Below are 14,857 nucleotides of genomic sequence, written 5' to 3' on the forward strand. Positions count from 1 at the left end.
TGCTTTTATAACATGTTAAAACTATTCCGATATTTTTTTCATCTAAATACAATTATTCTAGATCCACTGCTATAAAAAATCTTCCCAGTTTTGTAGAAATGTTGAATTTCTCTGAATAACTCTATTAGTTTTTACTTTTCTGAACTCACTAATCATATCACTCTTAAATATTTATGTACTAGGTTGCCTTGCGGCAAGAATTCTCTTTCAGTAAACATAATACCCAAGAGTTGACTATGTGATTTATATCTACTAAGTGATCAATATATATGCAATAAATTCAGCTGAAAGGAATAAATATTAGATGTGTTCTTTTAAGTCTATATTACATAATAGAAAAGCAATTCTTACTAAAGTTTACAGGGAAAGTATTATTTTATGTTAGTGTGTTTGTAATCATTTATAATCATGATTAATTCATCTTTCTAAAAATTTTAAATCAATAATTTGTAGGTAAAAATTAAATCTAACTTTATCTACTGATGTAGCATCTCATGAATTCTTTTGGTAATACAGACATTTTGTATTGTTAATATAATCTTACACAAAAGTATCAATGGTTTAATTCCATGCAATACATTTTTACTTACTTTAACAGTAATTTTACTCAAATATTTCAGTAAAGGACTTTGTGAAAAGTTTAATGTCATTTTAAATTTCAAATCTCTGATTTAAGGTCCATCCTTTAAAATAAAAGCAAACCCCAAACAAACAAAACTAATCAAAATCCTCAAGTCACATTCTAAATGAGCATTTAAATAAAACATCACTCCTACTGTATAAGACAAAAAATAGTTTCTAGTGTCCATATGCTGGAAAATAATACAAGCAGAAGTATGTCAGAATAATATTTGCTGTCAAGATAAATAGTTATATATCAGTGAAGATACAACATTCATATAAAGTAATTTTCATCACTTTTATTAAAATGAATGCCTTCAGCCTCCCTCCTCAGCTTTATTACATATTATCTATAAATATATTTTTCTTATTTATTGATATCATCTAACTTTCCATTTTTCTTTTAGACTTTAAAGCTATCAAGTCGTGTTCTAGATAAAATAAGTATTGGACAACTCATTAGTCTTCTTTCCAACAACCTGAATAAATTTGATGAAGTATGTACCTATTCATTCAATTTCCTATGAATTATTTTAGAAATAGCATTTTCCTAAAGGCAAAGTTTGAATCAGATAACAGAACGGTGGTTAATCATTTTCCATCCTTTACTTTGTGTATTTCTGAAAACTGCGAAAGTAAATTGTGACGCAGTGCCATTTTGCAGTCTGATGGATCTGCCCAAGTTACAGTATCTTGATTTTCTTTTATTAAGCTACCTTAATCCTTATCAGACCCTGCTTCCTTTTATTTTATTTTATTTATTTATTTTGTCAGCCATGGGGCTTGCATTCTGGGCTTGGACACTATCCCTGAGCTCTTCAGCACAAAGCTAGCACTCTACCCCTTGAGCCACAGTGCCACTTCCACTTTTCTGGTGGTTAATTGGAAATAAGAGTCTTGTGGACTTTTTGCCTGGGTTGGCTTTGAACCTCGAGCCTCAGACCTTAGCCTCCTGAGTAGCTAGTACTGCAGGTGTAAGCTACCAATGCCTGGCCCTGCTTTCTTTTAATACTTGAAATTGGTTATTTGCTTTGGCTGAACATGATAGTCAGAGGAATTCTTGTTCTAGTTTGTCTTATGTGACAAGTTAATTCAAGGTCTTTGAGGATAGACATTGTGTTTTACACTTACTTTTTTATTTCTAGTGTTTAAGATTGATCTGGGCCCATAGCAAGTGCTAAATAAATTACTGCTGAACTGAACATGCATTTCTCAATATCTCTGTCAGGTAATAGAGATGAGCAGTTGGGTATAGACTGAGTTTCTTTATTCTTTCATGTTTGAATGAGGCTCTTGATTTATCCAAAAAGAGTGTTATTTGAAATAAATTCTGGATATTATGCTTAAAACACTCCATCTCAAAATTCAACTGAATAAAGACATACTTTGAGTTGCAGTGGCTTCACCTTGGGAGATCCTAGGGTCTTCCTAGGTTTTTCTTTTGCTTACTCCCATTGCTTTGCCCACCATTTAATGAACACTTGTGTTTTGATGTGCTCAGAACCATGAATTGTTTACAGAAGCTATGATTCATTTTGAGGGTGGACAATAGCATGTACTTACTTTATCTGTGTTTTTATTTTTCAGGGACTTGCCCTGGCACATTTTGTGTGGATTGCACCTTTACAAGTGACTCTTCTGATGGGGCTACTCTGGGACTTGTTACAGGCCTCTGCCTTCTGTGGGCTTGCTTTTCTTATACTCCTTGCTCTTGCCCAAGCTGGATTAGGAAGACAGATGATGAAGTACAGGTAGCAATCTATTACAACTTAAAGGAGTTTAAATCCTTTTTTTTAAAAAGCCTATTCTAATAAAAGCAAGACTTCTCTGTGAACGGAACTGTAATTAATGGAGTGTCATCTTAAGTGAATTATTTCAATAGTCTAAATAATATTTGTATCAATGGGACTTTTATTGCTTGTCGGTCTACAGAATTTCTTGGTGCCAATATTCAGTGCATTTTTATAGTTTGTAAGATTTAGGTAAAAATGGTTACTCATATACTCATACGAATTGGTGGAATGCATGGAGAAAGCCAACAGAGCTCATTGGATTTTCAATTCTGATTCACAGATCATCAGAGCTGTTACAGAGTTAATCAGTCACACTCGGCACTGCTTGTGTTAGAGGACTAGTACAGTTTTGTCATCAAGAGTGTAACAGCAAGTACACAAATTTCAGAGTCAGATGGATCTTTGCTTAAATCCCAGCTTGAACGTAGTTTTCATCCAGCTTTCAGAATGGAGATAATGACCATCAGAAAGATTACAGATTGTGAATAGAATTCATCTACTGCAGAGTTAGGCAAAGAGAGGGGCACTTACTAAATGTCCACTGTTATTTTTGCTATCATCTATTTGGTAAGAAAATTAATGTCCACCTGTTTAATATCCAAAAGATAGCTTTTCTTAAAAGTTTGAAGAGTTCTTAATGGATACTTTGAGTTGCTTTTACTATTGATCCTCCAGTTGATTGGTTGATTGATTTACAGAGATCAGCGAGCTGGAAAGATCAATGAGAGGCTTGTGATCACCTCAGAAATGATTGAGAATATTCACTCTGTTAAGGCATACTGCTGGGAGGAAGCGATGGAAAAAATGATTGAAAACCTAAGACAGTAAGTTACAGTGTTATAAAAATTATAATATTGTGAGTAATTGTATCTTTAGTATTAAAAACCTCACTATTTCAAGCTCATGTAATTTTAGCTACTCAGGAGGCTTAGATCTAAGTACACAGCCAGCCTAGAAGGAAAATCTGTGATACTCTTATCTCTAATAAACTACTCAGAAAAAGCTCAGAGTGGTTCTATGGCTCAAGTGGTAGAGAGCTAGCCTTGAACACAGAGAGGCTTAGGGACAGAACCCAGGCCCCGAGTTTAAGCCTCAGGACTGGCATAAAAGAAAAAAAAGACTATTTCAGTAAACTTACAGCTCATATTTGAAATTTCTGACAATCAATTGTATTGACATTATTTGTCTATTTTGATGGGCTCAAGTTTTATATTTTTCTTCCTTAATTTAGGAATAATGACAAAGTAATAACTGTAAGTTGTGTTCTTATAACTTGTCTATTTGAGGTAAAATCATGCCTAGTGATGAAAGTCATATACTAAGATAAGATCCGTACTTGGTATCTATGTCTAGTTTTCATTTACCTCAGATAACCTTTCTCTGATTAGTATAGGTTTTCTCTGGCAAAAAGGTCAGCACAGACTGAACTATAAATTATTCAGATAATTCTATGGAAAAATATAAGCTAGAACATTTATGCAGTCATAAAATCATTTTTTTACAGTTTAGTTTCATGCTATGCAAAGTACAATCAAAATTAAAATTTGAGAAGATTTCATAAAGGTAGACTAACAATTACATAGAAAACGAATCCGAAGATGTACCACATAAACTGAAAAGAAGACCCTTGGTACAAATATGGATTATTACAAAGTTAGTGTGCTTGAAAACGACAGGCACTGGTCACTGAATTGCAGGTGTGTGATTGGGACAACAAACCAAATGCTGAAATGCTAAGTCCATTGCCATGTAAATAGAATAAAAGAGTGTTTATTTCCCAAACATTAATGTTCACCTGTTTTTGTTATGCATTTTGAAATAAATCCAGGAAAATGAATTGCATTTTCTTTCCAGAAACATCATTAAAAATCTCAAGGTATTTGTTTAGTTAGGAAACGTTTTTTGTCTTCTTGTTTTCTTTCTTCCTTTCTTTTGTTGTTGTTGTTGTTGTTGTTGTTGTTGTTGTTGTTGTTGTTCTTCTTCTTCTTCTTCTTCTTCTTCTTCTTCTTCTTCTTCTTCTTCTTCTTCTTCTTCTTCTTCTTCTTCCTTGCAATAACAACTGAGAGCTCTGTCCTAAGGTCTATAAACACCAACATAGCAAAAGTGATAAGGAAGTTTCCAGACTATCTTGGTTCCTCAAGCTTCACGATAAATTCATGGCCAGATCATTTGTAGCATTGACTTTTTTAAAAAAAAAAACATTGGGTATATTCCCTGTCTCTTCCTTAAAAGATGAAATCTATCCTTCCTAATCTCTATTTCTCTTTGATGAATTTTGATAACAAATACCTGTAACTTGCACAATCCAGCATGAAATTGTTACCTGTAAAGGCTGAGAGGTGCTGACGTAAATACAGGGATATAGGAATTGCTCATACTCAAGAGAGCAAATATAATGTTCTGGAGAAGAATGACAGGATACTTTCCAAAGGGAGATTGCTTTAGCACAGGACTCAATTGAACTGGGCAAAAGGCCAGTTCCAAATCTTCCCTTTTATTGCTTTTTGGTTATAAAATCACTTTCAATTTTTTCTATAAGAAACAGATAAAATATTTTTATGACATAATATGTAGGAGTTTTTTATGGTGAATAGTTCCTTCTGGATGGTTCTTCTAACTTTGGATCAATTACTCTTTTCTGCATAACATCTTTTTCCAATTTTTTCCTCAGCTATTCCAACATATTTTGACAATTCTGACAACTTTGTTAAATTTACAAAAACTTTTAAGCCATGCTGTTATTTAAGCCTGAAAACTCTATAGGGAGGTATAGTGTTTCTCTTTATAGATATAGTCATGTTAAATCAGAGGTAAAAGTGAGTTCTTAATATGCCATAGCTATAATTTGCAGAGACTGAGTTCAAACCAAAGTGAGAGTCCAGAAGCATGATCTATATCAGCACTAGGTTACTGACATAGGTAAACATTAGACCTTTGGAACTAATCACAATGAACTCCATTCTATCTATGTATTCAGGAATATTATAGTGTGTGTGGGGGGGAGGGCACACATGCTGTATTTGGGATTGGACTCAAGGCCTTAGGCTTGGACTGTACCACTTGCTCACACATCTAGTCCCTATTTGCATTATTTCCAAGATCAGGTCTCCTATATCTCCAGATGGCCATATACTTACCCATAATACAGGAATGACAGGTGCATACTACCATACCTAGCTACTGGTTGAGATGGGGGTCATATGAACTTTTATGCCAGGGCTAGCTGTGATTCTCTGATCTTCACTTTCCAAGTAGCCTGCAAAGTGTTGTGACTGACACAATGATTAATATATTTTAGGAACGCATATTCCCTGAGTTCTAATGACTAAGTGGGAGCCTTGATTCTATGAACTACACAGTGTGTAGAAGTAGTGCTAAATACCAGATGCTCTTATGCCCTCTGTCAAAGCACAGCTATTGGTTATTTCTTTCAGAATCCTATATTTATAGTTTTGTTGTTTTTTTTTCTTAAGAAAAAGCTGGATGGAAAGGACAAGTGACTCCAATTTGTAAGGCAGTCACTGAGCTAGATGGCAACATTGCTTATGGTCCCGCTGCAAGTCCTGTTTCTCTTCTGCATTATTTAAACTTCACATATATGTTCAAAATAGTTTACATTCACATTGGAGTCTAGAAGATTAAAACTCTGATGTAGTGTGACTGAAAAAGTTTATACAGAAACAAGAGTGATTTGATGACAAGAGAGATTTGATGTAGTATCTATTCTCCTAATTTCTTATACATGACCTGCAACTATTTGCTTAAATGAAGCTTCAAGAAATTGCAAATTTATTCAATTATTTTTCTAGAAGTGATCTGATTCAAGAAATGTCTTTGTGTGATTTTTGCCCTAGTAATGTTTAAGAATCACTCCTCTGTGATATATGTCATTTCCAAGGTTATTGAAAGCCAAGCTAGAATTTGTAAAATGTAAAGAATTCATTAAGTAATCACAAAAGTCTTTTTGTTTCATAAATCTTTCAGCACTGTTCTTTCCATACTTAATTACTTGAAATACCAAGTAAGAAACAATAATCACCAATTTCATAAATCTTGCAAATTAATAGTGAAGTAAAAATGTGAAAATATGACAATGATTAAATTATTATCTGTAATTAAAATGTATTTGCAACTGTTTATGCCAAGCACTAGTACATTCAATACTCTCTGCTTCTTAGATAAAGTAATTTAGGGCCAGAGAAGTTTAAAACACAGCTCATATAGGAGCCAGGATCAAAGCACAAGTAAGTAGATGTCCTGGAGTGTAGCTCAAGGGAGGTGGTTTCAATAAAATAGTTTGAGGCCTGGAGTTCAAACCTGGGTACCCAAAACAAAATGAATAAAAAGTCAGAAAGACTCTAGGGCTTATTTTCATATGTTACATTCCAATATATTTGATACTTGAAAAAATAAAATAAACTCCAATATGTTTGATATTTGAAAAATAAAATAACATCCTTCACCTTTTTTGTTATTTTTTTTTATAGAACAGAACTAAAGTTGACCCGGAAGGCAGCCTATATGAGATACTTCAGTAGTTCAGCCTTCTTCTTCTCAGGGTTGTTTGTGGTGATTTTGTCTGTGCTACCCTATGCATTCATCAAAGGAATCATCCTTCGAAAAATATTCACAACCATCTCCTTCTGCATTGTTCTGCGCATGGCAGTCACACGGCAATTCCCTGGGGCTGTACAAACATGGTTTGACTCTCTTGGAGCAATAAACAAAATACAGGTAGTATGCCCTAACCAATCAGCTATATAGCACGAGTCTGAAACAATTTAGAATTTTTCTAGCAAGCAGAACCCTCTAGAGATAATTTTTTGGTCTTGAACTTATTAAAGCATGAAATTCCTTTTGTGGTTTAATGAGCCCTGGTAGTGAAAGCCTGAGGAAATAAAATGATGGTCTGTGGGATTCTCAGAAGTCAAAGAAACTGTAATATCTCTGCAGTCTGGAGACTTTCATGCAAGTCATCAGTGACTATTTGCTCTAATAAACTTTGTAAACGTGAAAACAGATAAAAAAAAGTAACGGTTCTCTAGAAAGTTATAAAACTTCCCAGCTGGTCTTAGTCACGCTTGTCTTAAACTTTCCTTGGCCGGTAAAATGGATGACAATGGAGTTTTTTTTTGAGAATGGTATTTTGTGCTACTTCAAGTAGCTTAAAATCCAAGCAGAGTTTTCAGGTGATGAGACTCAGCTTATATGGAGTTACTTGCATTAACATGTGCTTGTTTTATCCAATAATCACACAAGACATTTTGTTTTAATTTAAAAATGTATATGTAAACATCAAACCTAGAATATAAGAGAAGTAAAAGTAAGCATAAAGGTTGAATCACTTTAATTTAATACTTATTTTATTTTGTTTACTCCTCATTTATTTTATGCACTATTTACTATTTTTTTTTTACTAGGCCAGAGGTGGCAGATAGTGGTTACTACCTAATTTTGGTTCCTAGATCTGTTGTGTTTTAGTTTCAAATTTTAAAATTTTCAATAAGTTGCTAGCAATTAAAAATGGAAAGGTGTCAGACACATATGCAAATATGCACAAAGCCATGTACTTAACTTCTTTTGAAGAATGGAAATGCCTATAATTTGGGCCTTTTTCCACTCAAGCTAGAGAAGCTAGCCCCTTACAGAGTACCTGCTCTACCCAGTTCATTCACTCTCTTACTTAGATCATCTGCTCAAGGTGAAGTAAGTTTGAGATCTGTGATTTAGGCAGTGGTGGATAGTGCTTAGAATTATATAGGCTCTGGGAATAATATTATTTACTCCACAATGACATCTCTCTTCATGTGTGAATGTGTGTGTATGAGAGATGGGGGGGGGCAGGCAGAGACACACACAGAGAGCAAGAGAGAGACAGAGACAGGGACACCAGAGATACAGACACAAACAGAGACAGAGACAGAGACAGAGACAGAGACAGAGACAGAGACGGAGAAGAAAAGGAAGAAGCCAGGCAAGGATCTGCTATTCAGCTTTTTATTCTAACTTCATTTGATGAAAACTTTAGAATACACAGAGTTAAGTCTTCCTCCTATTTTTAGCTAACTTAAGAAGAGTGTAGTTAAATTTTGGTTAGAGCTCTTTTCTTAGAACATAGCTGGAGTCCTTAAAAAAAAAAGGCTTCATCCCTTGCATCCAAAAAGTGATGCAAATGATTACTATAATGGAAGCACTAGAAAGATACTTTCACTCTTTGTCCTGACACTAAATAGCAGCATACAAGTGGGTAGTTTATGAATACTTTATAAGTTTATTGCAAAGGTTAATGTGTTATCGTACATAGAAAATCAATTGTATATTAAAAATCTAGTATACAAGTTTCAAAAAAATAGAACATATTTAAAGGATGTGTTCCAAATAGCATGAATCCTAGTACTTGGTAAATTAACGTAGATTTCTCTTATAAAGTTATTTTGGTATGGAATAATATGTGACTTAATTGTTAAAATATAAGATGTAGCTCTGTGGAATGTGAAACAGATGTAATACTGCACTAGTGTAATTTTGATTTCATACTCTGCAATTACTCTTGTTAACAAATAGGATTTCTTGCAAAAGCAAGAGTACAAGACATTGGAATATAACTTAACAACTACAGAAGTAGTGATGGAGAATGTAACAGCCTTCTGGGATGAGGTGAGACTGTTTGTCTTTTCTTTAGATAACCTGAGCCTTTCTTTCTTTGTGAATCTAAACGTAATGCTAATGGAAAATAAGGCTAGAATAATAATTTACCTGCTAGTATTGGGAGAAGTTACCACTTTATTAATTTTGGAAGATGAGTAGAGACTCAGGAACATTAAATCCAGTATCACAGGCTCTATGTCTCTTAAATAATCACAGATCAGAAAGTGCTACAAAGACCACAGATTTTGATTTGAGACTGTAATCTTGTCTTTGCCATTTACCTTTCTTGTCATCTAGATGGAATTGCTTTAATTTTGGGTAGTATCTGGTTCTCCCTTTGTAAAATTTGCTGTGAAGGCTAAGATGATTTACATAAAATTCTCATTTGAGTTCCATACACTAAATGATTTCTCAATGAACATTAACCTTCTCTGTTTCCAAGTTCCAGTCCAATATGTGTCTATGCATTGGTCAACAACAAAATGTAGGCATATACCCATGTTCTTTATTTAAAACTCATTTTAGTTAATTTTATTCACCATTAAAATTACCTTTACATTTCTCTATCAGAAATGATTATATATGTTCCAGACTTTTAATGGAGCTGTATTTTTCTGGGTGTGGTGGTATACTCCTGTAAGTCCAGCACTAAGCAGGCAGGGTAGGAGGATCATGAGTTAGAGGCTAGGCTGCACTATACAACAAGACTCTGCAATTTCTTTTTGTTAATTTTCCATGATATTGTTCTTTTTTATTATCGAGGTAGTGTATAGAGGGGTTACAATTACATTCACCAGATAGTAGGTGAAGTTTGGAAGTTGGCTTCTGCCTCAGCCAATGTCTAGACGAGGTAACATATGCACGTGATCCTAGAAACTCTGGCAGCACATGGCTAGGTGAAGTGATACATACCTGTCGTTCTCGTCGTTCTCAGTGATGTGAGGAAGCACATGTTGGAGGATCACAGCACATATCAACCCAGCATGAGATGGGGTTGCAAAAAGGGCAACTGGTAGCATGGCTCAATTGTAGAGTACCTGCTTAGCAAGCATGAGGCCCTGAGTTTAGTCTGCCTGATTTAAGGAAGAATATTTTATGACATAAGTTTCATATGTGATTGTTACCAATGTAAGAAATAAATGTGATTATAAATGAAAAAACATATATGTGAAAGAGTAGTAGCCTATCAACTGAGAAGATTATGTAGTTATTTCTCAATGATACAGCTACAAGTAGTTTCTACTTTTTTCTGCTTTCCTATATTTTCCATTATTATTGAAATATCTTTTATAATGATAAATAATTAATAAAACATAATCTTTCATTGATCCAAGTTTTACTGGATGAAAGTCCTGCTTCTAAGCACAGCCATGAAAATCTATTAATAGGCAGACACTCACTATTCCTGAGAACTATTATGTTCTTAGCATCATATGAATGCAGATCTATCTTTTTAAACCACCTGTAACCATGTTTTGGTCTTGTGAAGTCTCACTTACAACCTTTAGAACCAGAATACATTGACATTGATTTCATCAAGACAAAGTAAATATTCTCCAATGAACTCTCAACAGAAATTGCTGCAAGTTTTACTTATAACATCACAAATGTTATAATATAAATTTCTTCTCGAGTATCATTCTCTCATATCAGATATTTTAGTCTGTAATGCAGAGATGGTATTTAATAAAATTGCAGAGGTGCCAGGTACCCATATTTATTTGTAACCATATTATGCTAATAATAATGTTTATGTACCCTGACCATACGAAACAGGGTGTCTTTGCCAAGGGCCATCTACAAATTCAATGCAATACCCATCAATATCCCAATGTCATTCTTTAAGGAAATAGAAGAAGCAATCTAAAATTTCATATGGAATAATAAAAGACCCCGCATATCAAAAACAATCCTTAGCAAGAAGAACAGTGCTAAAGGAATATCAATATCAAAATTTAGACTCTTATTACAGAGCTATACTAACCAAAACAGCTTGGTACTGGCACAGAAACAAGCCTGAGGACCAATGGAATAGAATTGAAGTTTCTAAAATCAACCCACAGACCTAAGGGAGCCAAAAAAATAGAAGTGAAGAAGGACTGCCTCTTCAAAAACTGTGCTGGCCGAACTGTTTAAGCACCTACAAAAAACTAAATTTGGATCTTTCTAGGTCTCCCTGCACCAGTATTAATTCCAAATGGCTCAAAGACCTGGAGGTAAAAGCAGATACACTGAAAACTTTATAAGAAGGAATTGGAGATACATTAGGTCTCCTTGGCATAGGTTGAAACTTTCTTAATAAAGACCCAGAAACACAACAAATTAAAGAAAGTTTGGACAAATGGGACTACATTAAACTGAAGATCTTCTGTATGGCAAATGACATAGCAAGTTAAATAGAAAATCCACAGATTGAGAGAAGATCTTCACTAGCCAGACAACAGAAAAAGGCCTCATATCTAAAAGATATCTACAGCTAAAAAAAATTTAATCTTTCCAAAACAAATCTACAAAGAAACAACCATCCCATTAAAAGATGGGCCAAAGACTTAAAGAGAGACTTCTCTGAAGAGGAAGTAAGAATGACCTCTAGACACATGAAGAAATGCTTGACATCTCTGGCTATAAAAGAAATACAAATCAAAACAACTTTGAGTTTCCACCTCACTCCAGTTAGAATGGCCAGGATCAATCTAATAAAAACAGATGCTGGTGGGGATGTGGCCAGGAGGGATCACTACTTCACTGTTGGTGGGAATGCAAACTCATTCAACCACTATGGAAAGCAGTATGGCAGTTTCTCAAAAGACTAAACATAGAGATCCCCTATCCACAAATTCCACCCCTTGGCATTTACCCAAATATCCAGAAACAAGGACATACTAAAGCCAGTAGCACAACGATGTTCATTGCGGCACTATTTACCACAGCAAAGATATGGAACCAACCCAGATGCCCCTCAGTAGATGGTTGGATCAAGAAGATGTGATACTTATACAAAATGGAATTCTATGCTGCCATCAGAAAGAATGACATTACCTTGTTTGTAAGGAAATGAAAAGACGGGCAAAATCATATTAAATGAAGTAAGCCAGACCCAAAGGAACATAGGCTAAATGGTTTCCATAATTTGTAATAGTTATTGCATATCTAAGACTCTCCTAGCAGAGGATTACAATAGGTTAAAACCTAGGTGCATAAGGTCATACAGGATGAGAAAGGTTCTCTAGGATACAGAAACAAGAGCGTTATCTTGAGTGATTGTTGTTCTTAATGTACTATGTTATTTCTCTTCTGTTTTTTTCCCTTTGGTTTATCTCGTATTGTTACTATATCTGTCTTTATTATCTGGTATATTGTATATACATTTGTTTATTTGAAATAGGAAAGGGAAGGGGGGAAAACAAGATGATTGGGAGGGGGCAGGGGAAAGGAAGTGGGGACAAAAACATGAGAAGGGGTATCAATATGTGAGAAGTAATTCTATCAAATGTAACTGTACAATAAAAAATAAGAAAAAGAAATAGGGTGCCTTTATATGCCCCCTCAGATATACATACCTAAGTTAATCTTTAATTAAATGTAAATTAACTTGATAACAGGCAAAGATCTGAGAAAAAACTAATAATGCTTTTATTAATTCTATAACCATATTTTCAAATGTTTTAAATCATTTGCTCTGGAAACCATTAGTTTATGATTATATACTATAAAGTAATAATGTATGTTTTGTAATGGATCATGTGCCATGAGCTTTTTGAAGTAATATATGAAAACATGACTATTGAAAATATGTGAAAAACCATATTTAAAAGTTTTGATCTTTTTTTTGTAGGGGTTTGGAGAATTATTTCAGAAAGCAAAACTAAACAGTGATAACAGAAAGATTTCCAATGGTGACAGTAGTCTTTTCTTCAGTAACTTTTCCCTTCTTGGTACTCCTGTCCTGAAAAATATCAACTTCAAGATAGAGAAAGGACAGTTATTGGCAGTTGCTGGATCTACTGGAGCAGGCAAGGTAGCTTCTTTTCTTCCTCATCAATAATAACTTAATTTGGTATGCATTTTTTCAAAGTTTGTAATGTTCGAATGTATTTTGACTAAATTCTAGTCCCTCAACTTTTTGGGGGACTCTATTAATTCTTCACAGGTACTCTGGCGCAGAACCATGCCCCTAGTCCTACTTGTTTTCTGGTCATTAAAAAAAGAAAAAGGATTTCACATACTATGTAGGCATGCACTTGGACCTCCACTCACCTATTTTAGGCTTCTTATTCAGTGATGGGTTACAGGCCCACACTAGTGAGTCCAGTTTCCCTTCATTGATGTGGGATCTCATGGTCTTCTTCAGTGGATTGTGATCCTCTCATTCGTTTCTGCCCATGTAGGGAGAGTTACATGACTGAGCCATCTGGCCCTGTCTTTCTCTGAATCATTTTATAAAGTAATGCTAGTGTAGGAGTTGGCAAAATGAGAATCCTTGACATTTCATTGGGTCTGTACTTTAATTTTTTTAGTATTTTCCCAACCAGTCCTGAAGTTCTATGGCCTGTTGATGAGAGATGTTCCGGTACCACAGCATCTCTATTGTCTCTTCTTGTGCTGTGGTGCTAAAGCTTGGTCTTAGAACACTGAGCATCATATGTGAAGAACAAACTCTTAGTTTATAATTTTGCTTATTTTGTAATAAAATCACAAATATCTGTAAAGAGTTATTAGACATTTTGAAATTTAGAAAGATATGAAGTTAAATGAAAACAATTATTGAATATTCCAACTATTGAATATGCATACATTTGTAGAGTTTTCTCTCCTGATCTGTGAATTCAATGCCCTCACATTCAACAATCAATTTTTTTTCAAAAAAAGTTATGTGCATATTGACATGTAGAGATATTTTGATCATAATTTACAGTATTGTATTAATAATATAGTATAACAACTATTTCTATAACATTTACATTGCATTACATATTGTGAGTAATCTAGAGATGTTTTTAACGTATGTGGTAGAATGAACACAAGTTATATGCAAAAATTATATTATTTTATATAAGAGAGTTAAGAACCTGTAGTTTTTTTATTTACTGGGGGATCGTGAGTCAATTCCCTAGGCTAACAAGGGACAATTATATTTTCATTATGAAAGAAAGTCTGTATATTTTTCAAGTGGTTATATTTATAATAATTTACATTAAATATTTCATTCTATTTATAATTTTAATTCATAATAGCTCTGATAAAAATCAATGGTTTTATTGCTTTTGCTACCTACTTTACTTCTACTTACATTTAGTCAGTAGTATTATCTTTCTTTTTTAAAATTTTTATTGTAAAGGTGATGTACAGAGCTACATAAATCAGGTAATGAGTACATACCCTTTTGAACAGTGTCATCTTTTTCCTCATTTTTCCATTCTGACCCCTTTGCACACGTTGGATAGTTCATTTTCAACACAGTGTCTAGTGAGTATTACTGCCACATTTGTTCACTCTGTGTTCCACCATTACGGGGTCCCTCCTTATCCTTCCCCAAACAGATAAGCTTACATACAAGATAAAAGGCATAGAAAACAAAAATAGTGACAAAGGAAAAAATATAAAGGCAAATAACAAAGAATCCTCTTGTTTCCATTTCTTGGAGCTCATTTTGATAATATCATTTTATACGATTATATATACATAGCTATTGAGCCTTTTTGACAATATCCTCCTTTGGTCTTGCTGTGTAAATGTCTAGAGTCCTGTACAATTTACTATGTCAAAGTATATTTTTGCTGTCTTTTTTCATCCAG

The 14,857-nt window shown here is 34.1% G+C and overlaps 1 protein-coding gene across 1 annotated transcript in view; it reads left to right on the plus strand.

The window, feature by feature from the left end:
- The window catches only part of Cftr (CF transmembrane conductance regulator), a 127,987-nt gene that overhangs the window by 43,465 nt on the left and 69,665 nt on the right, over positions 1-14,857 (plus strand). Inside the window, exons 7-13 of the mRNA XM_090332234.1 lie at positions 1,029-1,118; positions 2,209-2,372; positions 3,113-3,238; positions 6,902-7,148; positions 8,979-9,071; positions 11,451-11,453; positions 12,898-13,080. Of these exons, the coding sequence (XP_090188360.1) occupies positions 1,029-1,118; positions 2,209-2,372; positions 3,113-3,238; positions 6,902-7,148; positions 8,979-9,071; positions 11,451-11,453; positions 12,898-13,080 (906 nt within the window). The remainder of the gene's footprint in view (positions 1-1,028; positions 1,119-2,208; positions 2,373-3,112; positions 3,239-6,901; positions 7,149-8,978; positions 9,072-11,450; positions 11,454-12,897; positions 13,081-14,857) is intronic.

Source organism: Megascapheus bottae, chromosome 5 (assembly GCF_031878675.1).
Source record: "Megascapheus bottae isolate mThoBot1 chromosome 5, mThoBot2.hap1, whole genome shotgun sequence".
Lineage (NCBI taxonomy): Eukaryota > Metazoa > Chordata > Mammalia > Rodentia > Geomyidae > Megascapheus > Megascapheus bottae.